The 13,767-nt window shown below is 38.6% G+C and overlaps 1 protein-coding gene and 1 pseudogene across 1 annotated transcript; one reads left to right on the forward strand and one right to left on the reverse strand.

The window, feature by feature from the left end:
- The first annotated feature begins 55 nt into the window (after window positions 1-55).
- On the forward strand, window positions 56-13,583 carry TOX4 (TOX high mobility group box family member 4). Its single transcript, XM_039869883.1, has 9 exons — window positions 56-215; window positions 420-488; window positions 6,412-6,654; window positions 7,517-7,777; window positions 8,125-8,355; window positions 9,955-10,035; window positions 10,398-11,141; window positions 12,275-12,438; window positions 13,074-13,583. Exons 1-9 carry the CDS (start codon window positions 210-212, stop codon window positions 13,132-13,134), a joined length of 1,860 nt encoding a protein of 619 aa, XP_039725817.1. The 5' UTR covers window positions 56-209; the 3' UTR covers window positions 13,135-13,583.
- On the reverse strand, window positions 8,795-8,913 carry LOC120608107 (uncharacterized; annotated as a pseudogene).
- Window positions 13,584-13,767: the final 184 nt, after the last annotated feature.

A 13,767-nucleotide genomic window follows, 5' to 3' on the forward strand; every position in this document is an offset into this window, starting at 1 on the left:
CCATTATCCCACCAAGCTCCAGGGGGCGATAGCTAGCTAGCCTTTTCGTTCGCTGGGCCTTCCCGGGCCTGACTCTTAACAGCCCTACCGCGCTCCTTCCAATCAGCGGAGAGCGACGCAAGTCCTTGCGGAAGTGACGGCAGTTCCGAGTCCTGTGGGGGCGGTGGGAGCGATGAGGGGACTGAGACGGTGGTAGCCGTTGTGTGAAGATGGAGGTAGGAACCCGAGCGCTAAGAAGGCTGACGAGAGAGCGTGACCGACTGGGTTGAAGCACAGGCGGGAAGCCGGGCGGAGAGGCGGCTGGGAGGACGGGAGAGAGAGCGGGGTTTGGGAAATGTCAGAACTTCGGGGTCAGAATCCGTCCCTCTATGCTAACTCCCTGCTCCTCCTGACTTATCCCTGCTGCTTTTGGTTTCCAGTTTCCCGGAGGAAATGACAATTACCTGACGATCACAGGGCCCTCGCACCCCTTCCTGTCAGGGGCCGAGGTGAGCACGAGCTGCCGATTCTGGGGGCGAAGCGGGGGGAGGGGGGCTTGAGGCAGCGGTGGGGTAGGGTGGTGGGGAAGAGAGAACGCCGAGGACCGGGGGCTGGGAACCAGGGGCCGTGATTGGTGTTTAGAGAAAAGTGGCAGCTGCTTCTAGAGCCTATGAGGACTAAGAGGAAGGTCCGGGAAGCTGCTGTCATCAGAAAGCAAGACGTTGGAAAGAGCTAATCTATTTCATAGTGATTCTGGATTGGAGGACAGAGTGGAATTGTCTCCTTTCGTTAGGGAGAAATAACTGCAACAGTCTTGGGAGATCGCAGAGGGAAGAGAATGTTTCAGCTAAAACAGGGGTTAACTGCGGGCATGTGTTCATTCTTGAAACGTACTCTGTTGAAGAGGGTATTTCATTTAAATTTCTTACTCAGTGATAAAAAAAAGTTAATAGTAATGTTTACGTTCATAATATTAGCTTGTTTTGCTAGTGACAGGATAAAGGAAGTAGTTGCCGGAAAACATGAAGGGAGTTGAGTAGAACATGTGTTTCTGTTTTCTAGTGACTCAGTTTGGGGAGGTTACTTAACCTTTGTATGTTAAATGGCTGTAATAATAGTTTCTTGTGATGTTGTAAAGTAGAAGTAATAGTTATGATGAGGTCTTTTAGGATTTGTGGAAAAGTTTTGGTTCAAATATTGTCATAATATAGATATGTATCACTTGCTTAGGCAAGGCAAAAGAGAAAGAGGGAACAGTCAAAAATAAATTTGCTGATCTTTGATAAACTGAAGTCGAGCTTTCTACTATCTTTTGAAGACTAATTTTTTTTCAAAAGTGATAGGAACCATTTACATCAGTCTTTTTGTATCAAGAATTCTCAGTTGCTGTTGAATGGGCTTATCCTATAATCTTGACGTTTTTATGGATAAGAATTAGATTGACATAGGGCAGTTGCTAGTTTTTAACGTCTTTATTGCTATTATTATTCCTCTAAGCAGGGGAAATTTTCAATCAAATGACCAGCAAATTTAGAAATGGTATAAAACTAAAATCTGTCATGCTTTGAAGTCTCATTGCCAATTTCTTCTGAGTGATATCTCCATGGTTTAATTTCATTATTGGGAGTGTTGTAAATCTCACTTTGGCCTCATCCACATGAAAGCGCATCATTGCCAATTTCTTCTAAATCAGGTCTCCACAATTTAAATTTATTTAGAATGTTGTAAATTTAACATTGGCCTCAAGAAATTTTCCAGGTTTGAGTCGATCCTTTGATTTTGCTTTATGACTTTAAGAAAAATTTAAAAACTATTTTGTCCGGAAGCTTATAACTAAATTTCAGTGGCTTTCTTTAGCCTAGGACTCTGTCATTGTTAACAGTTCTTCTCATTACAATTTCTTCACTTTCCTTCCTTTTTAATATTTTAATTGGGTCGTGGTTTTTGTTGTATCTTGTTGTACTATGAGCCACTTGGAACTAGGTAAAGGTAACATTTTTAAATTTTTCTTTTAGAAGAGTAATTTTTAGAGTTTCCTTGCGAGAAAAAGATGTCCCCAAAAGTGTACTAACCATAAAAAAGAAAAGAAAAGAAAAGTTGGACTTCACCGAAAATAGGAATGTCTTTAAATCAAAAGGCATCATTAAGAAATTAGACACTCACAGACTTTTAGAAAATAGTTTAATATATATCTGACTTATATTCAGAATATATCAGACACTTCAAAATGAAAGAATCGAATTTTAAAATGGGCAAAAGATTTTTTTTTGGTGGATGTTACAGATTATTGAGTACTTTCTAGGTGCTGAATTCTTTGAAAATATGTCCTAATGAAAATCAGTGCACGGTGATGAAGTGACCTCTGTTTATATCCCATCTCTTTTCCTTACTATTTTTCTTTTTTTGTCAACTGGAGTTTTTCTTTTTTTCAGTTGCAGTTTACATACAATGTTATATTAGTTTCAGGTATACAACATAGTGATTATACATTTATATAACTTATGAAGTGATCATCCCAATAAGTCTAGTATGGGCAAAAGATTTGAACATGTACTTCACAAAAGGGGGTATCCAAATTGTCATTAGGCATATGAAAAAGTGTCATCATCACTCACCAGGGAAATAAAATCAGAACAAAATACCGTTGCACACCCACCAGAATGGTTAAAATTAAAAAGACTGACAATTCCCAGAGTTGGCAAGGTTGTAGGTAAGTCTTAATCATTGATGGTGAGAGTATAAGTTGATTCAAGCACTTTGGAAATCTGGCAGTATCTACTAAAGATAAACAGACCTAACCTGTGATCCAGTAATTCCACTCCTTGATATATACATGAGAGAAATGAATGCATATATTCCCCCAAAACATAAATGTTCACAGCAAATTTATTCATAGTAGCTAAAGACTGGAAACAACCCAAATGTCTATAAACTAGCACATTTGTGAAAAAGGAATACTATACAGCAATAAGAAAGAACAAACTACTAATAAATGCAACTTGGGTGTCTTAAAAATATATTGTTGAGTAGCAAAAGCTAGACATAAAAGTAGACACTATACGAGTTCATTTTTTAATGAAGACCAAGAATATACAACACTAAACTATGGTTGTAGAAGGGAGGAAGTATTGACTGGGAAAGAGCATGAGAAAATCTTTTAGAGTGGTAGAAATGTCCTGTCTCTTTAATCTGGGTGGTGGTTAATTGAATGTTTACATATGTAAAAATTCATTGAGCTATACACTTAAATTTGTATATCTCAATAAAATAAATAATAATTTTTAAAGAGTAGGTGTCTAGAAGGGAGCAGACTTCACATTTGTTACAGCATTGCTTGAAATAGGAAAGCTCTGTAATCTGAAGGGAGTTTCAGTCTTTTTTGTTTCATTCAGGTTGTCTCATATAATGTTATTGTGCCTTGAACACTTGGGGAAATAATAAGTCATAACTATACCTATCTTTAAGTAGGAAAAGTATTTATAATATTAGAACCAGTTAATGATTTCAGGCTGAATAGTTAAAATTTTCACTATTATATCAATTTTTAAAAACAACATAGTACCAGTGTACTATTGAGTAAATAGGTGTTGGATTAAAATAAAGTTATTTAAAGTGGATAATCTACACAAGAAACTAAAGAAATATTGGATTGTTTACTTTGGTATGGGGGAATGTAGAATGGGAGGGAAATGGAATTTTTATTTTTTGGTTCTATCAGTAGATAAGCATCTTTGTTTATAAATTGTAATTCCCATACTGCTTCCTCCCCCCGCCACAAGGCCCAGGAATTTAATAGAGAAGGAAAAGAAAGCTGAGTGAGAAGGTAGCAGCATCATGTTCCTATTTTTCCTTCTGTAGCCACATCATTTATTTTTATTTTGATAGTTGCTACAGTTTTGTTTTGTATTTGAGAGTCTAGCGTATGATCTAGTTATGTAGTAGGTCCACTAAAATAAAATAACTTTAGATTTTCATTATTGAATTGTACCCATAATCTTACAGTTTATTTGTGATAGTAAGATATTTAGAGTGACTCTCTACATTTATTCTAGTATGTGGTTTACCCTTCTGTGTTCATAATCATTGCCATTATTTTACTTTTCTTACTTAAAGGATGAAACAAGAAAAATGAAACAGCTGCCCCGAAAAATACCATTAAAGCCATGAATACTGAATGACAAAGCTGTTTCCAGGGAGTGGTGCATAGAAAGAATGCCTTGTTAATTCGATACAGTAGAATCTCTGCATGTCTGGCTTTTTAGTGTAGTCATTGAGAGCACTCCGGATAGTTTGTGAGAGGTTTGTCCTTTGTAGAACACTGGTCTCTTGTTTTGAATATTAACTTTTTCTTTTTGCAGTTCTTATTAACAGTATTATTTTCGTGTCTCAGCAGAGTTGCTTTTTTAATTGTTGTGATAAGCAGAAAAGGATAGGCATTTTTTGCTTTGCCAAAGCAATCTGTCTTTAAAAAAAAATTGAAAACCACTCTTAGGTAACTATTAATCTAGAACAATAAATGTTTCCCCTGATCCTTTTTCCTGTCCCTGTAGCTTTTTGTTTGTTTGCATGAGAATTTGTTTAAAAAAATAATCTTTGTACCCACTTCCTGAAAAATGCTTACCTGAACCTAAACTGAAATTTCAGTCATGGACCTGCAGTTAAGGACTTCCACTCAATAGCAAAAATTATGAGTTGTGTACTGAGAAAAGTTCAGTTCTTGGGGAGAATTTTAATTTTTCCCATCAAAAACTGCTTGCTCCTATGTTCCTATGCTACTGTCATATTATAGCCCAGACAGCTATGAAATTTTTCACCACGTTAAGTAAAATAGTAAGGATCTTGGAGGAGGAAAATGTGAAAATGAAGATAAATAGATATATATATCTTCATCTTTTTGTCTTCTAGGAAACTTATTTCTGTTTGCCAGTGAGATTCAGAGATTGGGCATTTCACAGATATATTTTGTCCCTCCTAGTTTCTACTAGCTGGAAGTAGTCTTTCTAGCAATGTCTTCATTAAAATAAAAATGATAATATTAGTGAGACCCTTTCTGGGTCTAGAAAAACCTTGAACAACTCTTAGAATTCATTGTTTAATCATGAAAAGAAAATGTGAGTACCTATTGAATTTGATGTGAATCAGGTGATGGTTACTATGTCATGTGATAGGCTGACAAAATTGACAGTTTCTAAAATTTCAACTACCTATGATAATTAGTTGGGATAGGTGGCAAGTTAATAATAATTAGGATGTTAATATCCTTAATAACTGGTTAATAATAGTTCAGCTGATATATATGTACATATATATATCAGGCAATGTGATAAGTTTTTGTGTACTAAATCCCATTAATCCACATAAGAAAAATATAAGATTACCTTACAACGCCCAGTTTATAAATGAGAAAAATTCATATGGTACATGGCAGTGCTGGGACTTGAACCCAGACCTTTCTGACACCAGTGTCTCTTGCTCAATTGCTGCCGGTACCATTTTAAGTTTTTAGTGTCAAAAAGTAACCATAGTATTTAATGTATCTTACATGGGGCATTGGTTAGCCCCGTGAATGGTGGCCCCATTCAGAATAAAAAGAGTAAATTATTATTGTAGTTGGACTCAGAGGAAAAGATTGAGTCATTAGCCAGCTGGAGCAGTCTTTTTCTTCCTTGCTTGATCAGGCAAGACTAGGAATGTGTTTAGGAACTGTTGGAAAACCACTTTGCCTTTTGGCTGTATCTCTTATGAAGGTTTTTCTCCTCGCTATCATCTCTGTCTTGGCATCGTTGGGTTTTCTGAAAATCCTGTACAAATGGGAATCTTATTTGTTGTAAATATCATGATTTCTAAAATGGAAAAGAAGTAGGAAATCAGTGCATACATTTTAGAGGGGGGATAAGGTTCCCATGACAGTAATTTTTAGGATCTGCTTCAAGGGAACTTAGAATAGCCAAGTATTGTGTGGTTGACAATGAATTTCTATAGTCTAATAGCTAAGGTAGTCGTGAAGTAACTGCTATCAGAATCTTTAGAAAGATTTTTTTTTTTTTTAGAAATATTTTAAGCATCGTAGCTAAACAAGTTATAAAGTCTGTGTCCTTACTAATGGTGATGAAAGAATCATTCATTAGAACAATAGGCATAATAGTTTAGGTGAAGGTAGATTTCAATACTTTTACCTCTTTTCTACCTTCACCATCTGGTGAAGGTAGAAAAGAGGTAAAAGTATTGAAATCTGTGATCGATGTTGGCAGCTTCGTATGTGCCATGACCAACGGTATGAGGAAGACAAAGAATTTATTTGTAAAATTAAGTAGGTCCTAAGAAATGGATAACAAAATTAAGATCCAGGCTGGAAAGGGGTATGCAGTTAACTTAGCAGTATGCAGTTCCTCCTCTTTCCTCTAATTCTTTTTCCCTTTTCTCCCCCTACAGACATTCCATACACCAAGCTTGGGTGATGAGGAATTTGAAATCCCACCTATCTCGTTGGATTCTGACCCCTCACTGGCTGTCTCAGATGTGGTTGGCCACTTTGATGACCTGGCAGACCCTTCCTCCTCTCAGGATGGCAGCTTTTCAGCTCAATATGGGGTCCAGACATTGGACATGCCTGTGGGCATGACCCATGGCTTGATGGAGCAGGGCGGGGGGCTCCTGAGTGGGGGCTTGACCATGGTAAGGGGCAAGACATTTTCAGGCTCAACCAAGCTCATGGGCACGGTGTTAGGGGAGACAATAGCGACTCTCTACTCATTACTACACGTGACTGGTTTGTCATTCTTGTGGCTAAAGGCTCCCCAACAAAGATTTAATTTCCCCTGAATGAAATGTATCAGCTGAATCAATTTTACTTGAAAAATGGTTTAAAATTGTAAAATGGTTTAAAATTGTGATTTATTGTGATTTTTGAAAAAAGGAAAGTTTTTTTTTTTTTACTCTTTTAATATGGCCTTTACATCCTGGATTCAAATTGAGAGTTGATAGCTGGCATTGAGAGATTTATTCAAAAACAGTCTAAACCAAATGTGTTGTGAATTAGTATGTGTTATAAATCATTGAATTGGGCTTCCAGCACCTCTCATCAGTAACACATCTCTATACATTATATTCGATGCCAAACATCTCTACCATTGGCCTTATTTACTCTGATTGCCTGTGTATTGCAACTTTAAAAGCCATTATTTTAGGAGGGTACAGGGGAGAAAGTTTTTGTTCACCCTGTGTGTCATCGCTACCTCCAGATCACCAAGTAATTTAATTTGCTCTTTAAGTTAACTTGTCCAAAATTTAGAATTCTTTGGTTATTTTTAATTATTTTGGAATAGGCTGTTGAGTACAAACAAGTGACTTTACTAATTTCTGTACTTTATTAAAAAGCTTATTAGGTTTTATATAGATAAGTTATTTGATGTTCAGAGTTTAAACAATGATAAAAATGTGGGTGAGTAGAGGGTTTATAAACTGTCCTGAATTCGGGGTTGGGGGAAGAGTGGTGTTTTTATATTTAGTGTTTAATTAGTCCTTCTGCTTCTCTTAGGACTTGGATCATTCTATAGGAACTCAGTATAGTGCCAACCCACCTGTTACAATTGATGTACCAATGACAGACATGACATCTGGCTTGATGGGGCATAGCCAGTTGACCACCATTGATCAGTCAGAACTGAGTTCTCAACTTGGTTTGAGCTTAGGGGGTGGCACCATCCTGCCACCTGCCCAGTCACCTGAGGATCGTCTTTCAACCACCCCTTCACCTACTAGTTCACTTCATGAGGATGGTGTTGAAGATTTCCGGAGGGTGAGGCATTCCCTGCCAAAAATCAAATCTGCCATGATATTCTGGGATAAAATTCTTGGCACACAGCACTACTGTATATCTTTATTCATGCCCTGCCATCTCCTCTGCTCTTTTCTGGGTATAGGGTCCTGCCTCTCAACTTACAGTTTATAATGCTTCTCCTAGTCTCCATTCTTATTGGTCCTCACACATACTTTACTAATGTCTTAATCCTCTTGCCTCTATTTTTAGCACTTCTGAAAATTCTGTGGGTAGATCATTTCCCCCATATAAAAGTCTTTTTCTTACAGTTGTGTAGACATACTTCTCTTCTTCCTTCTTATAATTCTTTCTTTTCTTCCCTACAGCAACTTCCCAGCCAGAAGACAGTTGTGGTGGAAGCAGGGAAAAAGCAGAAGACCCCAAAGAAGAGAAAAAAGAAAGATCCTAATGAACCTCAGAAACCAGTTTCAGCATATGCTTTATTCTTTCGTGATACACAGGCTGCCATCAAGGGACAGAATCCCAATGCCACTTTTGGGGAAGTTTCAAAAATTGTGGCCTCCATGTGGGACAGTCTTGGAGAGGAGCAAAAACAGGTGAGCAAATGAGCTAGTGGGTAGTGAATGTTCTAGAAGTTTTTAAGTAAGGGGATAAAAAGTAAGTTTTCTTATAACTTTCTTACATGTTCTTATTTAATATTGGTTTTTGTTAATGTCGTTCACAGATCACCCTTTGTCTTAGAAGCTGCAGCTGTGAACTGAGTTCATAGTACTCATAAAAATTAATAATTACTATAAAAACACTGAATCTAACTTTTCTAAGCCTCATTTTTTTTTCCACTGTTAAATTATTTTTTGTTAAGCTGCATGCTGTGGCTAATGCTAAAATCCACTACCAAGTTTGGATTTAGAACTTAGTTTAGGATTTTCTCATTGGTCTACTTTGTTTTTTAGGCGAGGCAACCCTTGGTTGACCTCACAGATTGCAAAGACCTTGTCAGCTTATAATCCCTCATTTATTTTTTATTATTTTTTATGGCTACAGCATCTGGTCTTCCTAGGTGGTCTCCCATCCAAGTACTAACGAGGCCCGACCCTGCTTAGCTTCTGAGATCAGACGGGATCAGGCTCGTTCAGGGTAGCATGGCCAAAAACTCATTGGTCTACTTTAAATTTGAGCACTATAGCTAATGTCCCAAAATTTAATCTGGATTTCAAGAAAATTAAAATTGTGACTGGATAAGATACATTTGAAATTGAAGATGGCTATAATTAGCATTACTGTAGACTACTCAGGTCTTGTGTCAAAGTGAGTCCGCTACTTAATATTTGAAACAAAAAGGTGAGTTTATTATAGATATCTTGTATAGATTATTTATTACTGCTCAACAAAGCACCACAAATGGCTTAAAATGATGTCAATGTATTATTCCTCATGATTCTGTAAATTGATTTGGTGGTTTCCCTGGTGTTCTTGCTTGGGCTCATTCCTGTGGTTGTTTTCAAATGACAGCCGGTATGGCTGGCCAAGGTGACCTTGTTCCCACGTCTGGCAGTTGGTGTTACCTGTTGGCTGAGATGCTTTGGTTCTCCTTCACATGGCCTCTCATCCTCCAAATAGGCTAGACTGGCTTCTTTACAGTATGGAAAACTTAGAGCAATGTTCCAAGAGAACAAAAACTGATGCCCCAAGGTCTCTTTGTGTCACTTCAGCCTCATTTTAATAGTCAGAGCAATTCATAGAGCTAGCCCAGATTCAAAGAAAGGGGAAATAGATTTCAGCTCTTAATGAAGAGACATGCAAGATGGGAAGAAATCTTGTGGCCATCATTGCAAACAATTTAACACATTCCTTAAGGGAGAGTATATTGGTTGGACACACTCCCAAGCTAAGCAGGCTACTGATCTGTAGTTTTTGAGTAAGGCTTTGTTTTGGTAATAGAAGTAGGCATGGGTTACTGTTAGCTTTAGAAGAGTAGTTATTCTAGCACAACTCTTATTGATTGGCTGGCTTTTGGTTGCACGGTCACTGCAAAGTCTGCCATGGACGCTGTCCTGATTATTAGCTTTCAGAAGTGTATTCATGAAAAGGAGTTATCAGTGTTTAGACTGAGATGAATTGTCATTAATGAATAACAGAATTATCAGTTTTTTCTAGGAGTATGGGGACTTTTTTAAACAGTCTTTTTCCTGCAGGTGTATAAAAGGAAAACTGAGGCTGCCAAGAAAGAGTATCTGAAAGCTCTGGCTGCTTATAAAGACAATCAAGAGTGTCAGGTAAGAGGGTTAGGGTAGGTGAATATTTATTTAAACCAATAAAAAGATTTTTTGAGCTGTTTCTTAGCAGTTATAAGTAAATATCACTAAAATCCTGTGGAATCTCTTAATACTATGTAGGATTAAAAGCTTAAAAGTATATAACATAGTTTCCTATTGTTTCCATCATAAACCTTGCCAGTCTTTCTGAGTTAATTTCCATTGTTTGCTTAAGCCAGGGTATCACTCACAACAGCTCTTTTCCTTTCTTTTTATTTATCTTTCCAGTCTGTGATGTATCTTTTGGGAAGTAATTAAAGTAACTATGTCCTGATAAAGAGAGTAAATTTCCCAATAACGATTTTTCTTTTTTGTACTTTTAGGCCACTGTGGAAACAGTGGAGTTGGATCCAGTGCCACCATCACAAACTCCTTCGCCACCTCCTGTGGCTACCGTTGACCCAGCATCTCCAGCACCAGCCTCAACAGAGCCCCCTGCCCTGTCCCCTTCCATTGTTGTCAACTCTACTCTTTCATCCTATGTGGCAAACCAGGCATCTTCTGGGGCTGGGGGTCAGCCTAATATCACCAAGTTGATTATTACCAAACAGATGTTGCCCTCATCTATTACCATGTCTCAAGGAGGGATGGTTACCGTTATCCCAGCCACAGTGGTGACCTCCCGGGGGATCCAACTGGGCCAAAGCAGCACAGCTACCATCCAGCCCAGTCAACAAGCCCAGATTGTCACTCGGTCAGTTTTACAGGCAGCAGCAGCTGCTGCTGCTTCTATGCAACTGCCTCCACCCCGACTACAACCCCCTCCTTTGCAACAGATGCCTCAGCCCCCTACTCAGCAGCAAGTAACCATTCTGCAGCAGCCTCCCCCACTCCAGGCCATGCAACAGCCTCCACCTCAGAAAGCTCGAATCAATTTACAGCAACAGCCACCTCCTCTGCAGATCAAGATCGTGCCTGGACCCACTCTGAAAATGCAGACTACGTTAGTCCCACCAGCTGTGGAAAGCAGTCCTGAGCGGCCTATGAACAACAGCCCTGAGGCCCATACAGTGGAGGAAACCTCTCCTGAGACAATCTGTGAGATGATCACAGACGTAGTTCCTGAGGTGAGCTCTGTTTTCAAGTCTTTCCTCTAGACCAGTGGAAATGTATTAGAGCATTTTTGGTTGAGCCAATAAAAATGGGGATTGCTATCCTAGCCTTTAATGCCTGGCAGCAACCAGCAGTATGAAACATCCTATAAAAGATAGTTCTCTGTGACTTGTCCCACCCATGATACTCTGTAGTGTTCATTCATGCAGAATACTGTAGTTCAACTAGAGAGGATACAGCTGAAGCCCAGAGTTATTTTTTGACGCTATCTACCCAAGGATCCTAACTTTGGAAATAGAAGTCTTTCCATTTCTCTTATATTTGGAAGCTTGTCTTGATGTTTTTAGTGGAGGGATGGATAGGCGATATAGCTAGAAAAATTCAGTTGGTTCATACCAGTGAGTCCAATAAACAGATATAAACAGATGCCAGCTACCCTAGTTTTAACTTGTACATGACCAATACTCATTTTAAAATATGGGTCTATTGAGACCAGTTCCACAATTAATGAAGCAATACTTTATAAAGAAAAATAAATAATACCGCTATCAGGAGGAAACTGAATCTCCAAGTTCTTGTTTTCTAATGGCACATTTCATCTTCTCTAAGGCCTCACTCACAATTTAAGGTAAGGTGACACAACCTCTACTCATGTGTCTTACTTTTGATACGATATTTTCAGAGGAATATTAATTCAAGTGTGGAATAAAATCAGTGATGGGTAAGATTAAAATTAGAATGCAGTGGTCTACCATGCACATGTAAAACTACTAGTTGGCTCTCCACTTAGATTGAGTCCCATCAGCAGATTGAAAATACACAGTTGACCCTTGAACTGCATTGGTAAATCTGCATAGGTATGAGTGGACCAGTGCAGATCAAACCTGAGTCGTTAGAGTCAACTAGTGTACTAGCATATGGCCAGCATTCCCCTGATGGGAAGAATTTTCATGTCAGTATGTTTGGCAAAGTACTAAAGCTGGATATAGAGGGAAGACCAAGAACTCACCTTCTTTCGGAACATTACCCCTTAATGTGAAGGATTTTAACACCTGTTGCTCCATTGGCTCCCAGAGTTAATTTGACTAGTGGCTGATGAAATAGGTAGCAAATCTTATCCATCTTTGGTGCTCTCATCCTCTCATAGGTTGAGTCTCCTTCTCAAATGGATGTTGAATTGGTGAGTGGGTCTCCTATGACACTCTCACCCCAGCCTCGATGTGTGAGGTCTGGCTGTGAGAACCCTCCCGTTGTGAGTAAGGACTGGGACAATGAGTACTGCAGCAATGAGTGTGTGGTGAAGCACTGCAGGTGAGTTATAGCTTCTCTTCTTATAATTCAGGTATTGCTGAATTAACTGTTGGAAAACATGGTAACCCTAAGCATATCATTATTACCTTAGAGCAGGTCACTATATGTATGTCTCATTTTAGAAGCTATTAGAAAAGTTCCCGTGCTTAAAAAGAGCTTACATTTTGCCACATAGACAAAGATGACATAATTAGCAGTTCATGATTAACTCTATATATGGTCTTTAAGTGTATGATGACACATTAAGTAGTTTGTGACTGAATATTAGCTTATCTCTTTAGTGCAAATTAGACCTCTTAGGGAATTAGAATTTGAGGAGGAATGGATAAGTGGTAAGTAGCACAACAAGTGCTAAGTGTTGAAGGAGTAGGGGAGAGGTCCTAAAGATTTTGCCCCTCTCCCCAAATTTTCCTGGGATTTTCCCACATCCACAAAACGAGGCATTGGTATTTCCTATCTCAAATCCTCTTCAGTAAAGTAGGATTGCCTGTCCTTACTGCCCTGATACTCCTATTGAGTGATATTGTCTCACCTTGATGCTACAGGAAATGAACTGGGAACCTATTTAAGACAAGAATTTAAAAAGAATATATCTAAGCTTTAATTCTAAGTTTGCATGTCTTTTTCTCTCTTAGGGATGTCTTCTTGGCCTGGGTCGCCTCTAGAAATTCAAACACAGTGGTGTTTGTAAAATAGTCCTTCCTGTTCTCCAAGCCAGTGAAGATTTATCTGCCAGGAACATGTCCAAGATCCTGTTTGTAAAACTCAAGTTGGGCTTTGGTACTGCCTGATCTCAACGCATGATGGTCCTTCATGCTTCTCTCCTTTTGTTTCCTTCAATAAGGGGCCAGCCTATGGAGCAAGGCCATTGAGTTTGCTATAATCTGGAATTGCTTTTTACTTTCAAGTATGAGCAGAGATGCCAGTGATGATAGCAGAGCAAAGGGTGAAGGGAATATGGACAAGCAAAACAGGGGTGGTGGTGGTGGGGTTGTTTGAGGAAACTTGTTGGTATAATTGTCATAGGACTTGCCTAAAAGATTATCAAAATTATGAGAGAGTACACGTCAGCTTTGAGCCTACCACTGTGTGCATCCATTTTTAAGGGGATAAAGGGTTGGATTAAAAGTTACCTCTTAAACAGAGCTATTGCTATCATGTCTATACACTGCTTTGAGAACAAAGGTTTTCAACACAGGCATACTGGGCTGTAGGGACAATAACATCACCTAGGAGTTTCTTATTTCTTCCTCTTTACAAATGTCATTTCTGTAGTCCCTGTCCCTCCTTACTTCAGTCATCACAGTTTATGAGAGTAAAAGGCAGAAC

Source organism: Pteropus medius, unplaced genomic scaffold (assembly GCF_902729225.1).
Source record: "Pteropus medius unplaced genomic scaffold, Ma_sr-lr_union100, whole genome shotgun sequence".
Classification (NCBI taxonomy): Eukaryota; Metazoa; Chordata; class Mammalia; order Chiroptera; family Pteropodidae; genus Pteropus; species Pteropus medius.

Coding starts and splice junctions, on each gene's coding strand:
- TOX4 (XM_039869883.1), top strand. Junction 7,778..8,124: donor GTGTTGAAGATTTCCGGAGG/GTGAGGCATTCC, acceptor TCTTCCCTACAG/CAACTTCCCAGCCAGAAGAC. Junction 12,439..13,073: donor TGTGTGGTGAAGCACTGCAG/GTGAGTTATAGC, acceptor TTTCTCTCTTAG/GGATGTCTTCTTGGCCTGGG.